We start from the raw sequence: 22942 nt of genomic DNA, 5'->3' as shown, positions 1-22942 counted from the left end.
AAGACTAAATATATCGCATCAATAAGCGTATGGTGATGTCACTTGCATCCTGCGGATGTCAGACATCAGCTGCTTGGTCAATCAATAATGTTAACAATTCAAGCATAGACAAGGTGTATTGTGATTTATCGGATACTTTGACTGCTTTCTAATCCTTTGTGATTGTATTATAAGTGGCAAAGTACTTCATTCACAAAGCCGCTTGCGTAAAACTTTCTCGGAACTTCATGGCGGACAAATGCGGCCGACAGAAGGGCGAGACCAGGCGGACAAAATGTCGGTTTTTGTAGGTTGATGGCCGCCTTTAGTTTCGAGGCCTGACAACCATAAAACCATTTTTACTAGTTTAATGTTTTTCAAGAGCACTATAATGAAACTAAGCTGCAAATTGTAAAAAAATGTGGAACTTTTTCAGAAAAATATGAAAAAAAACAAAAAAACACGTTTAAAAAAAAAAAAACGGTTCGTTTTTTTGCATTTACATCTCTACCCATATGGCTTGTTTTGTTGACTGTTTTGTATTATACACTGTACAGTACTCCATATTATTATAAAGTTAGAACATATTTATTTTGGTAGTAAAAATGTACCAATGTTTTGTCATGATATCGTGAGAAAAAATAAACCAATAAAAATTTTGTTTGAAAAAGTGCAAAGTTTTCAACGTTTTCCTTTCCACCTATGGCCGAAAATATAGTTTAGCTAATTCAAGGCCTATTTTACACAGGATATGTTGTTGTGTATTAAATATTTTTTGTTTATCAAATAAAACAAATGTGTGTTAAAGTTAAATCTTACACAACGTCCATGGTGAAATGTGAGCAGTCACCAATATATATATTACCACAATCTAAACTCAACTAAAGTTTGCAAGGTTGTGGTCAAAGGTTACTTGATTATGGACCTGGAAACTATTCATCGTAGCAGAAGTGATCAACTTCGGCAGTTATCCACACCAGTTCATCTGTTTGGCTGGGGCCTATGCAAGCCAAAGTGTTTGCAAAAGCTTATGAACAATGCCAAAGCTTTTCTCATTTTGTTAACCCTTGCTAACATCATGCAAGGCATAACAGTGAATGGACTATTAAAGGTATGCATGATACCATTTTTTTGTGTACGGTAGGTCTAGTTAATGTGCATTCAAGGCCTAGATCTGGAACAGGCATGGGTCATACTGTAGATGTAGTTAATTCCAAATATCATTTGAATTAGAATGGATTTGAATGCTCAACTGTTATAAAGCGTAATTGCAGATTAATCTAGATAAAAGAGATTAGTTGGAGCTGGTATACAAATCCCCCCCCCTGGCAACTCATGACAAAGAGGAATTGACCAAAACATGTGGATTGAAGTGTGTGAACAGTAAAGCAAAGGTAAAGTAGTTTGACCCTATATGTTTGGTTGAGTCCTGTCATTGTCATGAGTTACTAAGGAGGATGAGTTACTGAGTTACTTCTATACCACATCCGATTAGTTTACTTGTATGTTATGCACATTTTTTAGGTGCTAATTTCTGATTGCAGGTGCTAACACAAGCATAGGCGCCGACTTTTATTTTTGCACGTGGTGGCGGATAGCACAATATGACAACCTATAATCTTTCAAACTGCATGTTTTTGTTTGATTTTTACTAAGCGTGTTTCGTAGATGCAATTGTCTTTTCACACGTGATTTGTAGCTCGATAATTTACAAAGCAACTTTAAAACAAAGTACAGGAGGTATGTCGTGAATTTTATTGTTACGTTGCTGCTCTGACACTTAACATTTGGCAAAAGTATTTTTGCGAACAGCAGCTCTGTCAATCCAACTGTTAATTAAAAGTCAAGTTGTAACCGTGAAGCTTCAGCTTGATAAACATTTAAATTAGGACGTGGTTCAATCGCTGTTGTGTCATGCTAGATCGCAAGTAGGTTTTTATGCGCCTGGTTGCACTAAACATTCGCTCCGCCTCGCAGGTGGTGGAAGGCAACGATAAGTGTATTTTCACAATGCATACCACGTTTGGAAGCATTAATGAAATTGTTTCATTGCTTGCAAATAGATCAAGCAGTTGTGACAATCATATGGACTCTTTGCTGTAGATTAAAATTTTTCAAAAAAGATTTTTGAAGGAGGCAATGGAAAGATCGTATTTCATTGATTAATAAATCCCATTGTAAACCTAACAAATGTAACAATGACTTATGACAAGTAACAAATAAAACGATTGCAACAAACAACAAGGAAAAACTTGTAGCCACGTGTTGCGTAATTTTCACGTAGCTTGCTTAATGTTACGCGAGTATCATGTTTGTGACAAAAACAATCATTTTCTTCGCAATACTGTATTGGTTCACCTCTTGCTTTACGTTGACTTGAAGCGAAAACCAATGATCAAAAAAAGATTTAAACGTCCGTTCGAATTACATTTATTTGCAGTAAGTAATGTAACCTAAACGGGGTGACTGCCACCCCGCCACAGCGGTTACGGGGTGGCGTGGCCACCCCGTAAGTCGGCGCCAGTGAACATAAGTATTGCAGTAAGTTGCAAAAATACTGTATATATATACAGCTACGGTACCGCAAAATGACTTCGGACCTTTACAAATTTTCAAGAAAAACTATCATTTTGTATACAATAAAACCTTTTAATAAAAACAATCGACCTTTCTTAATATTTTTTCATTATTAGAATCTTCTACACATTTTTCACAACCTTTGCATTATTAATATTAGCCATAATGGTTATTGTTAGTCGTATGATCTGATGTGAAATGCACAACTACAAACCTGGCGTAAATTTTGCTGTGCGCAAAAAGGTCCGAAGTCATTTTGCAGTAGCTGTATGTATTATATCACATGCGACCAGGGGCGCAACTAGGGGGGCTGTTTAGTCAACATGACAGCCCCCTTTAAGATTTGCTACGTCAAGAAGAGGGATGACTAACTAGAATGAAACTTACGTACTACTTAACATGTGTCAGTTCAAGCTACGTTCTATGCATAGTTGCATACCAAACTTGTTTCACACTCATGACGCATAAACCGCAATACAAAATATTAACAGACTGTCATTTATTTACGCAAACTTGTGTCAATGGGTGAATAAATTCCATGCACTTTAAACTTGGAGATGAAGGCAATATAAAATCAAAAACTGATTTACAGTAAAAAACAAGGAAAAAATTAATTATGATGTCATTAATACAAAATGGCTGACTTTCCGGGGTAGTAAAACTTGAAGTGCGGGAAACCGGCTCGGCTTTAAAAGAACCAATTTAGTTAGGCCTATAAATTACACAAACATACATTAAAAAATTATAACAAATAGACGAAACATACAGTAAACATTAAAAATAATATTAGAGATTGTAAACATTAGAAAACTTGGGTCCAACCTGTCAGGGGCACTTTAAATGGATGATTTCGTCCGGGTACAGATAAGGCAATCAAGGTCAGGCTAGAATAGGAGCCTAATCCTTTGTCTTGATTGGGATTACGAGAATGAGGGTGGAAAAACTAAAAGGATTTTTTTCCTTTTCTTTGAATTTGGTTTATAAAATTTGGTAAATTGGCTAACTTAGGATGTAACCTTATTAACCCACAAAACGAAACTGCAGCTGGCTTTAAGCTAGTCTGATTTGTAGTCTTCGTATGGTGGCAACTTCACACATTCTTAAACCAATTTTATAATTTTGGTATCAAAAAGACGACAATTTGCTGCCTACTTTCAAAAGTGCTGGAAACTTTTTTTGAGAGTAAGTAGCAAGCGCAGACAGAGCGAAAAAGGTTGCTTTGCACGTCACAGAATTGGATCATTGCGCTGTCAATTGACACTAGGCTTATATTCTAACAATCTAACTGTGATATATCCGCTTCTACAAATAGGGATGGGCAAAATAGAATAATTAGCTATTCTAGAATACTGAAATCGAATATAGAATACAGATATCTATTCTAGAATAATTGACCGTTTTTACCATCAACACATTTTAATGACTTTACAAAAACAATGAACATCACAAAATTGTTTATTGCAGTGTAACTAGGGGTGTTCAATTTCGATTATTTGAATCTTCGAAATGCAACATTCAATTTATTTTCGATTTCGAATATCACAACTATTCACCAAACAGCAAAATGTGATTTTATTGAAAGAAACGACATGAAAATTCGCTAGAAAACGCGAAAAAAAGCCATGAAAATTTGCGAAAAAAGAACACAAAATAACGTCTACAGCTCCAGGCCCATGTTGGTGTTTATGAATACAAGCTGATCGACATCGTCAACCGTCAGTCGAGATCTCTGCTTCGTGACGGGTTAGGCCAGCTTTTGAAAACGATCGCTCCGCTGGAGCCGGTGTCGCTGGGATCCGAAACACTTCAAGTTCATCTTCACAGCGAGCGATTCACTGCCGCGACATTTCACTGCAGAGTGCAGAGGTTTCGACTCGAAAGCGACATCGAGTATGTTTGCAAGCGCATAAAGCTAAACGCACGCTCCGTCTACGTAAGCAAATTATGTTGTTTTGGGTGCATTCAACATCTGATGACATTGAATCAACACAAAATGGTAGATTTTTGCTACGTCCCAGGAAGCAAAATCAGTCATTTTTACATTGATTCAACGTCTGCAGACATTAAATCAATGTAAAAATGACAGGTTTTGTTGTCTGGTGTTGGATTGTAGCATCGCAACTCGTTCTAGTGATTATTATATATCGCAAAGCTGTGGCGGTTTGCATTTAAAAATTGTTTTCCTGCTGCCGATCGCTAGTTCATCTATTGTCTTATTTATCAATACAGCATAAAAAGTTTCCCCCACACAGAAATATGCGCAGGAACGTAGCCAGCCGGGGGGTCTCGCCCCCCTGAAAAAAAATTGGCTTCCCCTTGGCAAAATCTCAACATTCTCGGGCAACAGCTACTATAATGATTTTGCCCATTTAAATTTTTTCGGCCCTCCCTAAAAAAAGTTCCCCCCCCTTTTTCTGCGGTCTGGCTACCTCTTGCTCTGCGGTCTGGCTACGGCCCTGCCCCCACGGCTTAGGCGCTTATGGATTCGGTAAAAAATGGATAAAACTGCGATAAAGCTCAGCCTACGCTTTCTATTGCACAACCTAGCTATCTTCATTCTTGAGAGAAATTTGTGAAATTTGGCATTAAAAATGCCAACCTGGCATCCCTGGTGCAGGACTGGCCGTTGGACCCGCGAGAGCGTGTGATAGTCACGTGATCGACGATGCGCATGCGTTGAAGTCTTTTTTTGCTTGCAAAATGCGACAAGACAGATTTTGCGCTACTCGCGTTACTTTCAACCGCGTTCAGCCGAAAGGGCGGCTATAATTTCGAATATGTCCGATACGAAAAACGAATTTCGAGTATCACCTTAATCGAATCGAAAATCGAAATTGAACACCCCTAAGTGTAACAAATTTAGGCTTTTTAAATGTTCACCAGTCAAACAGGATCTCATCTTGGTGGCAGTTAGTGTTGAGCGCTATATCGAATTAAAATTTTCGATATAATACGATATCTTTTTAATATATTCAAACGATATTTATTTCTTGAAATTTTGTTTGATGTTTTAACTAACACAGCCCTAACTCGTAACTGCAAATCCTTACAAAAAATGTTGCCGAAGCACAAGAAAAACGGCAAAAGTTGAAATTGCCTCGGTAATTGCTTTGATGATGATGATGATGGCGTATGAGCGATCTTTCCAGGCTAGATTGGATTGGTAATTGCTTTGAACGTTTATTACGAAAAATATTGTACCAAAACATGTAAAACGAAAAATATGCTAGAGTAGTCCATCATGACCGCACTGTTTGATTTGTTGTGATGTAATAATGCCAAAAGTAGCGATAAAGCAAGCAACGCGATACCCACGCTGTTTATGGTAATTCACGTTAAATAACTTACGGGGAGGAAAAGCAAGTTAATTTTGGGTTGATTCAACGTTCGAGTCGGCACAAATTGATTTAATTTTCCTTGCGGGTTATATTGCGTAACAACAATGCCCAAAAAGAAATTTATATTTGTTTTACATTAATTCGACATCTAGCGACGTTGAATTATCATAAAATAACGTTAATTGCTCAACTAGGTACCAGTAACAAATTAAAAGCTCCCTGCGAGAAGATTGCCTCGATTTACGTATGCACTAACATAGTTTCGGCACAGTTGGCATACTGCGAGCAACACAAAGTCTATTTGATAAAGAACTAGCTGTCAGAATCGGAATCATCAGATGCTGTATCGGAGGATGAGGTTGTCGCGTCATCACTGGAATCAGACACATCAAGAGGCTCATCGCTTGGCTGTAAATCTACTTCTACACGAAGACGGCGAAGACAGTGAAATCTACTTCACTGTCTTCGCCGTTTGCAATGAAGCATCCACGTTTTGCGGCTTTTGTGCTTTGACACCCATCCACACGCCTCTTTCGCAGAGCTCCATCAGGGTGTTGACTAAGAAACAAATCTATGGTTGTGGCATAACGACTGGCATGAATGTCTAACCCTAACCTTACAAGCGCTCGACTTAGGGTGGTCCCGAAAACCGAATTTTAGAAAATGCAATGTGACACTACCCAAAACATCTCCAAATGACCAAAAATGGACCCTGTAAAAATTTCAGAGAGATTGAACTTTGTTTAGAGGTGCCAGATTTACCTTGAAAATTCAGATTTTTTCCCTACGCGAACATATGGGAATTGGGAAGCTACAGTCTGTAAAACCATACTTCACACACTGAAGTTGTAATTATCCAACTGTTGATATAGTTGTAGGCAATGTCCTCTTTTAAACTGGGTTAATCTCTTTTCATCAGATGTTGTTCCATTTCACTGACTACCATTACTTGGCTGCCATGTTGATAGTCTTAACAGTACCGTAGATAAAAGTATGTCACACCAGCTACCAAAGCGTTGTCTGTAGTTGAGCAAATATTCTAGATTCAGCTATAAGCTAGTTCAATTCAGCAATACAGGTCAGAAGTCTGGTGCTTGTGTCCTAATTTCTAAAGAATTCAACAAGGACAGGTTTCATCTGGCTTGTCGTCACCATATTCTGGAACCAATATTACAAGAAGCCTTCTTGACATGCCTTGGGCCATCATCCGGACCAGACAATCTCCTTTTTAAGCAATTTAAATCAAAATGGAGTACATTGAATGAAGATGGGTATGTGACATTGGAAAAAGATGACAGCGTCTTTTCTGATGAAATCATACAGTTCTGTATCCACCATCTGCGTAACAATTATCAGCCAAGAGATGACTACCAAGAATTTCTAGAAGTATCGGTCATAATCCTCAACGGAACACCACCACGTGGAATTCGATTCGGTCATCCAGGCGCCCTTTATCGCACCAGATGGATGGCAACTGCTGTAGGCTATAGTGTATAGTACTGACTAGTGACTACTGAGTGTATATGCACTCAAAATCTGGTTATTTCGAATGCAGTTTGATTTGGCAAGTCAGGAGCAACGTGGTTTAAAGCGATTTGTTCTGTTTGTTTTGAAGGTGTATGTAAAATCATGGTTCACAACACCTTTAACTAAATGTGCACCACGACATGACCTGGAGCTCTTGAAAAGGGTAAATGAGTATGAGCAACACGATGCAGGTTTATCGCAAGAAGCCATGAAAACATTTTCGAGGCACTTGTGGTATATAAGTGAAGAACTTGTGGGCCTGGCATTTTTTAATGATGCTGTTTTTGTTACTCAACAAAAAGCCATGGTTTCCGCATTAACTCATCAAAGCAGTACACCTTCACAGCGCCTTTCTTGAGTACCAGATGATATTTCATCAAAAGATTTGTCTCACTTTGTCACATCAAACACCATCAGATTTTTCCAGATTCCCCAACTTACCATGTGACTTTGTTAAGGTGGAAATCACATCATGAAACAGGGGTCGATCTTAACTTTTTTTTTTCACTAGCCCACCGGACTAGTTGCTCCCCGTTTTCACTAGCCCGCACGATTTTTCACTAGTCCGACCAGTTTACTGACTTTTCACTTGTCTGAGCGTTAGACACTTTGAGCGTTAGACAATTGATCACGATATATAAACAAAAAAACATTAATTTCGCTAACTGCTGCTTCCTGGAATGCTGGCTTCTCGTGCTGGCGTGCTCACTACTACCACGGGTCGTGTCTAGCGAGGTTGCGAGAAAAAAGTAGTCAGATGCTCAGTTGACCGACTTTGCACTTTCTTCGTGCAATCTCGCCTCTGGCAAGCAAAATTTTTGCAGTATTTCAGAGTGACGTCGCCAATCGCCATTTTGTAAACCAAAACTTTTCACAGTGAACGGTAACACCGGCGAATATTTTCACTAGACAAATCGGACTAGTACTGCAACATTTCTACTAGTCCGCGGAAATTTTCACTAGCCATTGGCTAGCGGACTACCGCTAAGATCGAACCCTGATGGAATGGTGATTACAATTATAAGAAAGTGCAAGCCATTGTTGGTGGGCTCCATGTAATCAATGGCTTTGCCGAAAGAAATGTTGCTTCGACGCCAAATTTTAACAATGTATCATAATGTTTATTAACGAAAGATGAAGAGCAAATTCAATACATTCTACAAGTTGTGGTCGTGGAACAGCACTGGCATGATCTTCCGACTTGCAGCAAACAAATCTTCAGAAAGTGTATCAGTCTAAAGACTGAATTGTATTATGTAGTTATCTTTAGAATGCAGTTAGTTAATCTTGTGAGTTAAACTTCTAGTTTTTCAGTAATATACTTTGGAGTTATTATATAATGATGCACGAAGCATAGTACTAGAAAATTATATCAGTGTTTCCTACTGCAGAGTTGGATGAGAGTACACTATTCTTACATATTTTTCTCATGTTTATTGTTCGTTCTGCCATGATATGTTATGTCTTTTTAAAGTACAATTGCAAATGTTACGTTATGTTGGGAGGGTTTCGAAAATTGATCATTTATTGAATTTTCACCTGTAATCTGGCACCTCTAAACCTTTATCAAATTCTTTCAAACTTTCAGGGAAATGTTTTTATATAAAAAGGAACCAAATCAGGGGTCGACCTTAACTTTTTTTCGCACTGGCCAACCGGACCAGTGGCTCACCATTTGCACTGGTCCGCACGAGATCGCACTGGTCCGTCCCGTTTACTGATAAAAACAAGATTGTCCTGGAAAGCACGGAGAGACGTTTGATTAAGTTTTCGACTTGACATAGCTCCCTTTTGACTACAATATCGCAACTTATGACTGACCTGCTTTCAACTTTATGACTGACCTGTTTTAGCGTTGCAGATGAAACAAAAGATACGCATATTCCCCGCCTTTGTTCGGGTTTCCATGGCAACGGTCGTGTGTGCGCCATGCAGTTTGCGTGAGTCCGTTACTGCGTTGATTATGTAGTGTGTGCGCAATGCGGTTGGAACCAGCCCTTCTTGCGTTGGTTGGTGGTTACGTCGTGCCGAGACTTCAAGTTCATTTTCACAGCGAGCGATTCACTGCCGCGACAATTCACTGCAGACGTTTCGACTTTCGAAAGCAACATCGAGTCTGTTTGCAAGCGCATAAAGCTAAACGCACGCTCCGTCTACGTAGCAAATTATGTTGTTTTTGGGTGCATTCAACATCTGATGACATTGAATCGACACAAAATGGTAGATTTTTGCTATGTCGCAGGCAGCAAAATCAGTCACTTTTACATTGATTTAACGTCAGACGTTGAATCAATGTAAAAATGACAGATTTTGTTTGGTGTGGAATTGTAGCATCCTACTCGTTCTAGTGATTATTTATCGCGAAGCTGCTGCGGTTTGCTTTCAAAAAATGTTGTCCTGCTGCCGATCGCTAGTTCATCTATTGTTTTATGCATCAATACAGCATAAAAAGTTGGCGCCTATGTTGTAGCTAGTCAGGAAGTGCAAATTTTGGTTTGTATCAGCTACTTGAAAGGAAATATTTTCATCAGAAAAAATGACCGAAATAAATAAAAAATGACCGAATTTTTTCAAGTCATTTCGGTTTCGGACAAATGACCGAAAAGCGTCTGCGAAAAAAAAAACCAGGGTTGAAATGATGTAAAAATGGCTACTTTTGCCATCAACTCGTTAACCACGCCACTCTAATGTGATCTTTAAAGCAATTGCCTGTACTATTATTGTTTCAGCTCCGTATTTTTTTTTACGTTAAACAAACAATTGTAACAATTAGAATTTAAAATATATTTTTGCAGCATTAGCTTTATTTTTGTCAAGAATTTTGCGGCGGTCATTTATGACCGACCAATGAGTCGGCTTCGGCAGACATTCGAGTTCATTCCGGCGGTCATGTCCGCCGGATATTTCGAGGCCTGATGAATGGTGGCAATAACATGGAAATATACAATGGCAGTAACAGTAACAACAATATAGGCAAGACAAGACATCTAGGCAAGATCAAGAGTATCTAGGCAAGACATTCAATCTACTGGGCTACCAGAGCTCACGTGTTGTTGCGATTCCCCTTTTTCTTTCGATTTAATATCGTCACATGATGTTGCGATTGCTTTTTTCTTATGATTTAACACGTGATGTTGCTGCCTTTTTCTTACGGTTTAACACACACAGATCACGTGTTTTCTTGTTTGAATAGAAGCGCAAACGAGAACCACGCACTAAACGATTAAACGACATAATGCGATGATATTTTCGCACTGGACAGTCGGACCAGTGCGAAACGATTCGTACTGGTCCGCGGAGAACTCGCACTAGACATTGGCCAGAGGACCAGCGCTAAGATCGAACCCTGCAAATAGAAGTGTGTGCACTACAATTTTTTGAGTTTTAAATTTTAGCATACATTTGAGAACCACCCTAGCGCTCGTGTGGCCTCGGCATTTTTATTGCCGACGCTAATTTCAAAGACTGAGAAACTCTTTTCTTAATTAGAACAAAAATATCGAAATATCGAGTGTTTTTTCAAATATATCGTTTTTGTTTTTTTCAATATCGCCCAACACTAGTGGAAGTTAAACCTGCACTTGAAAAACATCTCTCTGAAGAAGCAGATGTGGCAGTTTCACAAAAATATTGCGCTTGACAAGAAAGATCTCTTTAATGCAAACAACGAAATTTGTACGTTTTTCCTACACCGGATTGCACTAAATCGATAAACAATTCTACTTTCGCTGCAGCGAATTCGTTGCGACCAAACGGAGCGGTACGGAGTCGATCGTTAAAGCGGTTTCAATTATCTGATTTCATATGCATTTTGAAACCGGTTAGGCTTCACAACCGGTTATTCTATATTCGGTATTCTATTTCGCCCAACCCTATCTACAAATAATTGTTAGTTTTCTCTCTCGTTGCCGACCCCCCTTTGATTTTTTCTAGTTGCGCCGCTGTATGCGACACAAAGGTTTAATGCTTTACAACCATGATGCAATGGTACACAAAATAGACACAAAAATAACTTTTTTGCTTGTTGAGCGGTGAAAAACATTCTCTAATAATAAATAGTAGTTATCTTGTCTCGTGAGCTTTTCATATTGTTAATCAAGTATAGTATATCATCCAACCTGCTGAGCTTCGCCATAAAGGAGCCATGATTTCTCTTGCTCATTGTGCACTGGACCCTAGCCCTCGAAATTAGCTTCCATCTATGACGGCAAAAACATTGTCGTCGCCGATTCAACAAACCTTGGATTGCGGTGGCAATTGCCGTATGCTTTAACCCAGGGTATCCCAAACTGTGGTCCGCAACGACTGCACAGGTGGTCCGTGGCAATGACAAGAAATCAATAAGTCACACATATACGTTGTACAGTATTTACCCTGTCAAAGATAATTGCCGCAGTTTTTGCTTCGAAAGCTTTTGCTATCCAGTACGGTAAATCTTACTTGTTGCACCTTTGTTGCAGTTAAAAAGTTATTTACGAAAAATTCGTAATCCATGGCCCAAAAATATTCATAAATAGTGGTCCGTGGCCCAAAAAAGTTTGGGAAACCCTGCTTTAACCAAACGAAATTTTATGCGCTTTTTCTTCATCGTGTGTCACACGGGGGTAGCCCAGAGCATCACTCACGCTATTTTATGCGCTGACAATGCTCTTGTGAACTGTAAAAAGTTTGCAACCTTATAAATACTGGCTTAATTGTTACACAAAAGTTATTCTTTCATCGAATGCTTATTTTTGACTAGGGTGGAGTGAAAAAAATAAAAATCACTAATTCAAAAAACGTCCCCTCTGAATAGTTGCCTTTGGTCCCAAAACTAAGTTTAAAAGTGGTTTTGGGAAGTAGCCTCAAATACTCAGGTGACAACCTTGACGTAAAGGTCATGCGGGGTAGGGTGGTCCCGAAAACCGAATTTTAGAAAATGCAATGTGACACTACCCAAAACATCTCCAAATGACCAAAAATGGACCCTGTAAAAATTTCAGAGAGATTGAACTTTGTTTAGAGGTGCCAGATTTACCTTGAAAATTCAGATTTTTTCTCTATGCGAACATATGGGAATTGGGAAGCTACAGTCTGTAAAACCATACTTGACACACTGAAGTTGAAACTATCCAACTGTTGATATAGTTGTAGGTAATGTCCTCTTTTAAACTGGGTTAATATTTTATCAGCATGATGTTGTTCCATTTCACTGACCACCATTATTTAGCTGCCATGTTGATAGTCATAACAGTAGATAAAATTATGTCACACCAGCTACCAAAGCTTTGTCTGTAGTTGAGTAAATATTCTAGATTCGGCTAAAGTTAGTTCAATTCAGCAATACTGGTCAGAAGTCTGGTGCTTGTGTCCTAATTTCAAAAAAATTGAACAAGGACATGTTTCATCTGGCTTGTCGTCACCATATTCTGGAACTAATATTACAAAAAGCCTTCTTGACATGCCTTGGGCCATTATCTGGACCAGACAATCTCCTTTTTAAGTGATTTAAATCAAAATGGAGTACATTGAATACAGATGGGTATGTGACATTGGAAAAAGATGACAGCAGCTTTTCTGATGAAATCATACAGTTCTGTATCCACCATCTGCGTAACAATAATTAGCCAACAGACGATTAATAAGAATTTCTAGAAGTATCGGTCATAATCCTCAACGGAACACAACCGCATGGAATTTGATTCTGTCATCTTGGTGCCCTTCATCGCGCCAGATGGATGGCAACTGCTGCATATGCACTCAAAATCTGGTTATTTCGAATGCAGTTTGATTTGTCAGGTCAGGAGCAACGTGGTTTAAAGCGATTTGTTCTGTTTGTTTTGAAGGTGTATGTAAAATCATGGTTCACAGCACTTTTAGCTAAATGTGCACCATGACATGACCTGGAGCTCTTGAAAAGGGTAAATGAGTATGAGCAACATGATGCAGGTTTATCACAAGAAGCCATGAAAATATTTTCGCGGCGCTTATGGTATATAAGTGAAGTACTTCTGGGCCTGGCATTTTTAATGATGCTGTTTCTGTTACTCAAAAAAAAGTCATGGTTTCTGCGTTAACTCATAAAAGCAGTACACCTTCAAAGCATCTTTCTGGAGTACCAGATGACATTTCATCAAAAGATCTGTCGCACTTTGTCACATCAAACACCATGAGATTTTTCCAGATTCTCAACTTACCATGTGACTTTCTGAAGGTGGAAATCACATCATGGAATGCTGATGACTATTATGAGAAAGCGCAAGCCATTGTTGGTGGCCTCCATGTAATCAATGACTTTGCCGAAAGAGGTGTTGGTTTGATGCAAAATTTTAACAATGTATTAACGAAAGATGAAGAGCAAATTCAATAAATTCTACAAGTTGTGGAACAGCACCAGCAATCCAGCATGCTCTTTCAACTTGCAGCAAAAAAAAAATCTTCAGAAAGTGTATCAGTCCACAGACTGAATTGTATTATGTACCGTATTTATCTTTAGAATGCACTAGTTAAACTTCTAGTATTCCAGTAATATACTTTGGAGTTACAATGATGCACGAAGCATAACCTAGTACTAGAAAATTATATCAGTGTTTTCTACAGCAGAGTTGGATGAGAGTACAGTATTCTTACATATCATTTTTCTCATGTTTATTGTTCGTTCTGCCATAATGTGTTGTCTTTTTAAAGTACAATTGCAAATGTTACGCTATCTTGGGGTGGGTTTCATAAATCGCTCAATTTATTGAATTTTCACCTGTAATCTGGCACCTCTAAACCTTTATCAAATTCTTTCAAACTTTCAGGGAAATGTTTTTATATAAAAAGGAACCAAATAGAATTGTGTGTGCACTACAATTTTTTAAGTTTGAATTTTTCGCATACATTTGAGGACCACCCTAATGCGGGGGTCAAATCCCATAAAAATGCCATAACTCTGTGAGCGGTGATGCTAGGGAGCTAATTTTGATGCCAAAAGAAGCAGAATGTGCACTTTCCTATCTGTCTCAAAAGAAGTGTTTTTCGAAATTTCGCTAGATATATGGTTATTTTCACAAAATGTAATTTTCAGGTCAAATATGAATAACACATAGCATTATGCACAGTTTAACATCACCATAACATAATCACTCCACAAGAAATCAGCATAATGAGTATGATATATCTCAAACCAATGAAACACACATTTGAGTGGTTTTAGAGCAAGCACAAGCACAGGATGGTAACAGCAAACAAATATGAAATTGGGTTTCATAATATTACATTAGCCTAGACCAGGGCTTCCCAAAGTGGGGGTCGCGACCCCCAGAGGGGTCGCGTAACGAACTTCGGGGGTCGCAGAAAGTATACAAATTTTACACAAATCACTGCATATTATCACTTATATGCAAGATGCTGTGAAAGTTATTAACTATTAAGAGTCGTGCACTCAATAGGCTACCAGTATTTTTTAAATTTATATAGCCTAGTGAAATATGGAATAAGAGTTTAAAATCCTCTTTTCTGCATTGTAAACGTGGATTTCAAAACTAAAGCCAATGCTTTAACAAGTTATTAGCGTTAAAAAATAAAGTTGTGAATTTTCCAACGGAAAAAGTGTAGCCTTTGTCCGCCGTGTTTGTAAAGACGTTTTTGGAAAGGCTTTTCAAATTATGCTATTTGTCAGGTTTGCCTGAAAAAGAAAACGAATTTAATTTGTCCTTCGAAATCTAATTCTTCGAATTCTTCTAATGTCCTTCGAAATCTTCGAAATTTAATTTGTCAAGGAGAAAACATTTATGTTTTTACATGTAAATCTAAAGTTGGAGCGTTCATCAAAAAATTAAACATCTAGAAACTAAACATTGAAAATGATTTATTTGAAATAATATCATTTACTGAAAAGTTTTTGGCTAACAATGGCGTGGAATCAAACGTTATATTAAGCCTCTGGTTATCGACACTTGTCAAGACTGTTGAAAGAGCTCAAAAGTATTTTCTTCCAGAATTAGACAATACTTTTAGATTGGATCCAAAACCTATTTGGTTGGTTTTGAATCTTTATCCTCGGACTGACAAAGCCTTGATATCCTGGTAGTTTCGCATACTTGTAGAGGCTCTTGACACAGAGCCGGTTACCGAGATTGGCAGAGTGAAGTTTTCCGATTGTTGCCGGGGAATTATTCCATTCACTAGGTGCCGCTTAATGGAGAGCAGTCCTGAAACGCGTTGCTCAAGCGCACACCTTGAGAGTTGAACTTGCGCCGCGTGATCTTGAGCTGGGCGCGTAACCACTGAGCTAACGGGTCGGACCATGCAAAAACAAAGTACCGATTACCTCTCTTTCTGATCTCAGGAAAAATTTGCAGATCTATCATTTAACTAAGTTGTGGCTTGATTTTTCTGGAAAAAAGTTGTACACTTTTTGGCTTAGCCTAACGTTAGACCGGAATATTCACCATTAGGCCTATATGGCTAAGCAGTAACCGCACTCCTGCCGTTTGTCTCCACGTATATGTGCGTGTCAGTGTTTTCAAAGTTGATAAAATACCGTTCCAGCGTAAATAACATTGAAGCTGCCTTAAGACCAGCATTGACAAACATCGAGCGACGGCTATACTTGCATTGTCGCAGAGAGCAGTCGCACCCATCACATTGAATAAATGTGTTTACTTTTTGTTTGGTTTTGTTTCCAGCAGACTACAAGTCCTAGTAAAGTAATAGGCTTCGAGTACGGATAGCTTGCTTTTAGTTTTCGTTCAAATTAAACTTTTCAATAAATATCACAAACTTATATTTCGCATTGTTTATCCCTTTAATCGTAAAGGGGGTCGCGGAGAATTTTAGGAAATTAAAAGGGATCGCGAGCAAAAAAGTTTGGGAAGCCCTGGCCTAGACGCAGTCCTCGAAATTAGCGGCGGCACACAGCAATTGCCGTGGTAAATGCCGCCGCAAACGTCATAATGGCCATTCTGCTACGGCAATAAAAATGCCGTCGCAAAATGAGCATTTAATTCGGACAAAAATTGTTCAAAATTTCTTCCTGTTTGACTTACTCGCAGCGGGAGTTTAATCAGCAGAAACATCGCGCCAAGACCTCACCTCGGACTAGTTTACTTGCTGTGAACACTCACACAGTCTTCAAAATTAGCATATTTTTACTTCGCAAAAACGTTGACGAGGCCAAACGGCAAAAGTTGAAATTGCCTCGGCAATTGCTGTGAACGTTTATTACGAAAAAATTGTACCAAAACATGTAAAACGAGAAGAGAAAATATAATCTAATAGTCTATCACGACCGCACTGTTTGATTTGTTGTGATGTAATACCAAAAGTAGCGATCAACGCGATACGCACGCTTTTACGGTGATTCACGTTATAACTCATTGGGGGGAAAAGTAAGTTGAGTTTGGGTTGATTCAACGTTCGAGTCAGCACAAATCGATTTAATTTTCCCGGCGCGTTATATCGCGTAACAACAATGCCCAATAAGAAATTTACGTTTGTTTTACATTAATTCGACATCTAGCGACGTTAAATTATCATGAAATAACGTTAATTGCTCAATCAGGTACCGATAACAAATCAATAGCTCCCTGCGAGAAGATGGCCTCGATTTACGTATACAGTACACTAACATAATTTCGGCACAATTAGGATACTGCGAGCAACACAAAGTCTGTTGGATAAAGAACTAGTCAGAATCGGAGGATGAGGTTGTCGCGTCGTCACTGGAATACTTGAAGACGCAAAACTGCCCGTTCATGAACGCGCGATGCCATATGATCGGAAGCATTACTTTTCTTTACTGCCGAAGAACCATTTATCCAATTTTCTACCACTTTTTATATTCGCAACGACACCGGTCAAAAATAAGCATTCGATGAAAGAATAACTTTGATCAAACGAAATTTTATGCGCTTCTTCATCGTGTGTCACACGGCGGTAGCCCAGAGCATCACGCACGCTATTTTATGCGTTGACAATGCTCTTGTAAACTGTAAAAAGTTTGCAACCTTATAAATACTGGCTTAATTGTTACGCAACAAACCAGGGGTCACCAAACTTTTTTCTCTGTGGGCCGTATTGCTGCGAGATTAACAGCTGCGGGCCGGATGCAAATTGCGAAAAGATATACAACTATTTAGAATCTCCATTGACTTGAATTGAGCACAATAAATAACAAAGTCAGCGGTGGAATAGAAAAGTTGTGATGAAAATTGAAAGGTTGCTGGAAAAGTAATCCCCTGCTGTGATACACTACAGAGCATCGTGCTCTTGAAAAAACATTTCATCTTTCCAAATTTGACCTAGGCTGTCCCCATTTGTGGTGGCCTAATGATAAACAGCAACGTCAGTCCTTTACAAAAGTTTGGTAACTTTTTTCCTTAACAGTTGTATTGCAGCTGTTATTTCCGCAGCACGTAGCAGGGCCAGATGAAATCAGTTCGCGGGCCGTAGTTTGGTGACCCCTGGATTAAAGCATACGGCAATTGCCGCCGCAATCCAAGGTTTGTTGATTTGGCGACGGCAATGTTTTTGCTGTCGTAGATGGAAGCTAATTTCGAGGGCTGTAGACGACAGACGTTAAATGCCAGTTTTATGCAGGGGGGAATGGTATCGGCAGGAAGACCTAAGATTGAAATTGCTTTTTGGTATCGTATTGCTTCATCAGTTTTCGTGACCGAATCTTTAGCCTGATCAGACCGTCACGTCTGTTGAAGCCAGCTACTGCTGATGAAGCTTCGGTTACAAGCTTTATGTGGCGCTCCACAGCTTAATTGTGGCATGGGTGGCGCATAATGAGCTTTTCTTCTCTGATTTTTTCGATGTTGCAGTTACTCAGGTGTCTAATTGCTGGTGGTTCGTTGGTTTGGTCAGAATTAAAGTTCACAAGTTTGTAGTAAGATTTAGCATGAACATTGATTGCTGGAACATTGAATTTTTTCACATGGACAGAAGCTACGGCTTCTTCCCCATCGGATGGCTCGTTTTGGACTGGTGCTGCTTCGCTTTCAGGCACTTCATTTTCGATTGAAAATTGTTCAATGACCCCTCTCAAACTAAGGATTTTCTTCACAGCTAAATGACGAACTGTTTCATCTGCCAATATCCCCAAGAGAATGTTTTCTTGGTGCGCAAAGAATGCATTTTGCTTAAGGACATCCAGTGCAATCTTCGTGACTTTATTGTTCGGAAATTTGACGACTTTTTGTAACGTATTGAAGAAGTTTTTCGGTCCATCTGTGATCGTGTGGTAGTGCTTGATTTCAAACCATGCCGGAAAGTAAACTCTAATGCAAAATTCTGCTATTGTTGTCAATGTTGTGGTTGGTCGTTGTATAGAAACGGGGTAAAACGGTATGAAACACCTTGCATGGGAAAGTCCTCCAACTTCGAGAAGCTCGAGATCTTCATCAACAGTGCCCAACTGTACGGCCATACAGATTCTGTACCCATAATATTCGTCATTTAGCTGTGAACAAAATCCTTAGTTTGAGGGTGGTCATTGAACAATTTTCAATCGAAAATGAAGTGGCTGAAAGCGAAGCTGCACCAGTCTGAAATAAGCCATCCGATGGGGAAGAATCCGTAGCTTCTGTCCATGTGAAAAAATTCAATCATGCTAAATCTTACTACAAACTTGTGAACTTTAATTCTGACCAAACCAACGAACCACCAGCAATTAGACACCTGAGTAACTGCAACATCGAAAAAATCAGAGAAGAAAAGCTCATTATTCGCCACACATGCCACAATCAAGCTGTAGACTGTAGAGCGCCACATAAAGCTTGTAACCGAAGCTTCATCAGCAGTAGCTGGCTTCCTGGCTTCAACAGACGTGACGGTCTGATCAGGCTAAAGATTCGGTCACGAAAACTGATGAAGCAATACAATACCAAAAAGCAATTTCAATCTTAGGTCCTCCTGCCGATACCATTCCCCCCTGCATAAAACTGGCATTTAACGTCTGTCGTCTAGGCTAATGTAATACTATGAAACCCAATTTCATATTTGTTTGTTGTTACCATCCTGTGCTTGTGCTTGCTCTAAAACCACTCAAATGTGTGTTTTATTGGTTAGAGATATATCCTACTCATTATGGTGATGTTAAACTGTGCATAATGCTATATGTTATTCATATTTGACCTGAAAATTACATTTTGTGAAAATAACCATATATCTAGCAAAATTTCAAAAAAAACTTCTTTTGAGACAGATAGGAAAGTGCACATTCTGCTTCTTTTGGCATCAAAATTAGCTCCCTAGCATCACCGCTCACAGAGTAATGGCATTTTTATGGGATTTGACCCCCGCATGACCTTTACGTCAAGGTTGTCACCTGAGTATTTGAGGCTACTTCCCAAAACCACTTTTAAACTTAGTTTTGGGACCAAAGGCAACTATTCAGAGGGGACGTTTTTTGAATTAGTAATTTTTATTTTTTTCACTCCACCCTATTTTTGACCGGTGTCGTTGCGAATGTAAAATGTGGTACAAAATTGGATAAATGGTTCTTCGGCACTAAAGAAAAGTAATGCTTCCGATCATATGGCATCGCGCGTTCATGAACGGGCAGTTTTGCGTCTTCAAGTATTCCAGTGACGACGCGACAACTTCATCATCAGATGATTCCGATTCTGACTAGTTCTTTATCCAACAGACTTTGTGTTGCTCGCAGTATCCTAATTGTGCCGAAATTATGTTGTTAGTGTGCTGTATACGTAAATCGAGGCAATCTTCTCGCAGGGAGTATTGATTTGTTATCGGTACCTGATTGAGCAATTAACGTTATTTCATGATAATTTAACTTCGCTAGATGTCGAATTAATGTAAAACAAATGTAAATTTCTTATTGGGCATTGTTGTTACGCGATATAACTCGCCGGGAAAATTAATTGGATTTGTGCTGACTCGAACGTTGAATCAACCCAAAATTAACTTACTTTTTCCCCCCAATGAGTTATAACATCAATTACCGTAACAGCGTGTGTATCGCGTTGATCGCTTTATCGCTACTTTTGGTATTATTACATCACAACAAATCAAACAGTGCGGTCGTGATAGACTATTCGATTACCGGTATTTTTTTCTCTTCTGGTTTTACATGTTTTGCTACAATTTTTTCGTAATAAATGTTCAAAGCAATTGCCGAGGCAATTTCAACATTTGCCGTTTGGCCTCGTCAACGTTTTTGCTAAGTAAAAATATGCTAATTTTGAAGACTGTGTGAGTGTTCACAGCAAGTAAAATAGTCCGACGTGAGGTCTTGGTGCGATGTTTCTGCTGATTAAACTCGCTCTGCGAGTAAATCAAACAGGAAGAAATTTTTAAACAATTTTTGTTCGAATTAAATGCTCATTTTGCGACGGCATTTTTATTGCCATAGCAGAATGGCCATTATGACGTTTGTGGCGGCATTTACCACGGCAATTGCCGTGTGCCGCCGCTAGTTTTGAGGACTGGGACCCTGACCACCTCCTCCGCAGTATATTCCAGCGCCTACCTGGAGGACACTGGACAGCAGCGACTGAAGTCAAGACACCCATTTGTGCCCGCCACACGACAGCTTCTGAACAACGTTGAAGATCTTGGAATAAGTGCGGCACACTGGACGAACTACACATGGAACAGGGAGTGGCAAGACAACACCTCCCGACTCCGTGCTTTCCTACCCGACGTCGATCCCCATTCTCTGGGAATGTCTCTCGCAAGACTTCCGTGGGTCCAGCTTAACTGCCTACAATGCGAGTGTGGTGTGGTGCCACATACAATGCGAGTGTGGTGCCACAGACCAGACAGTATACCATGTCGTCCATGACTGCCCAATCTATCAACCACCACATGGAACGCTTGGACTGAAGGCCCTGGATGATGAGACTGTCGAGTGGCTGATGACCTCATGATTGACCTCATGGTTATGATTGGGCATGAGGTCTGATGACCTCATGCCCAAACATATAGTCTAGAAGAAGACAGCTCAAACGACGAAGAAGAAGATCAAGTATATAAAGTTTAAAATTTGCAAGAAACCATTACCGTACCATATGTTTGAAAGTACTGTTTTAGAGAGTCCACGTTTTTAGGCGCAGACAGTTAGGTGCTGTTCTTATAGGCACTCACACTATGGCGTCAGGATATTTAGGTGCGGAGCAATGTGGCGTCTGTTCATTTAGATGCTATTCCTAGTAAAGTCTGCAGATTGTATCAGCTTTGGCAAAACCTAGTCGGGGTTTTGACGGAAAAACTAAGTTACTCTTCAATCAAGCCACCCGCTTGAATATAGGCTATGCTGCTACGGTATATTTTTTACTGATGTTTAGTGTAGTTATTATTTGACTTAACTAAAAATGAACAGTCATGTTCGCAAACTTGAACAATTTATTGATAAAGCTTTCGCCGACGCAAACCTGGACTAACAACAAATAAATGCCGAACATGCGCATTAAAAAAACAATATATTTTTCTGTTCAATATAACATTTTGTGTGAAAAGCATTGCCGGTTTAAGCAGCTTCACTCACGGAAGCCATGACATATTTTTCTGTTCATTACAACATTTTGTCTGAAAAGCATTGAAGGATAAAGCAGCTTCACCCACTGAAGCCATGCCTAACAACAAATAAATGCACGTACATTAACAAAACAACATATTTTTCTGTTCAATATAACATTTTGTGTGAAAAGCATTGCCCTGCCTGCCAAGCTGATATAATCTGCAGAATTTACTAGGAATAGCACCTAAATGAGGGTCTGCTACTATTCGGCTAGTCTGATTCGGCTAGTGACTAGTCCGATTTGGCTAGTTCCCTATTCGGCTAGGGTGAGTGCGCACCCCCCCTCACCCCCTTTGGATCCATCCTTGGTTTCCGGTGTCATAAATATGATTTAAGATCTCAATGGTTAGGTCTGAACCCCACTCATCTAAAGCTTCAATAATTTCAACTATAAAAGAAACGATATTGTGGAATAAAATACAATATTCTCTAAATAAACAGAAGGCATCGTTGGATTTGGAATTTTGTAATAGTTGAGGATTCTAATATATTCTAAGTTTGCATGCAGACGGTGACGTAGGATACATGTTGATTTTATGTGAGCAAACATTTCAACTTAATAGTTCAAACATTTTGTGCTAAATTTCATTTCAATTTATTTTTCTTTGTTGGAATGCAAAAGAAACGATAAAATTTTGGAATAAAATACAATTCAAAACTGTAGCCGAATAGGGAACTAGCCAAATCGGACTGTAGCCGAATAGGGAACTAGCTAAAACGGGCCATTCTGCCTAAATGAATGAGCGCCACAGTGCTCCACGCCTAAATATCCTGACGCCACACTGTGTGTTTTTTTACATTTCTAGAAATAGGCTAATGTTTGTTCTTTAAATTTTATAATTTCTTTTTATTACATTCAGGTTAATGTCACCTCCATTGAACGCCGATTTAAGTTGTTGAGCTCTGAGTCTGGACTGATCATAAGCGCTTATGATATTGCTGGTTGCTTGAGTTTGTTGCCCATAAGTTATCTTGGTGAGTTGAATGTCACTAATATTGCTTTCCTTGT

The 22942-nt window shown here is 39.1% G+C and overlaps 1 protein-coding gene across 1 annotated transcript in view; it reads left to right on the top strand.

Annotated features, from left to right (window-relative positions):
* Positions 1-734: 734 nt before the first annotated feature.
* LOC145766055 (solute carrier organic anion transporter family member 4A1-like) overlaps positions 735-22942 on the top strand; it is a 99320-nt gene continuing 77112 nt past the window's right edge. The window contains exons 1-2 of the mRNA XM_082577710.1: positions 735-1090; positions 22794-22908. Coding sequence (XP_082433836.1) covers positions 899-1090; positions 22794-22908 — 307 coding nt within the window. The 5' untranslated portion in view covers positions 735-898. The remainder of the gene's footprint in view (positions 1091-22793; positions 22909-22942) is intronic.

Source organism: Aplidium turbinatum, chromosome 3 (genome assembly GCF_918807975.1).
Source record: "Aplidium turbinatum chromosome 3, kaAplTurb1.1, whole genome shotgun sequence".
Taxonomy (NCBI): Eukaryota; Metazoa; Chordata; class Ascidiacea; order Aplousobranchia; family Polyclinidae; genus Aplidium; species Aplidium turbinatum.
The sequence above is the reverse complement of the archived record's forward strand: the minus strand, read 5'-3'. Positions and strand labels throughout refer to the sequence as shown.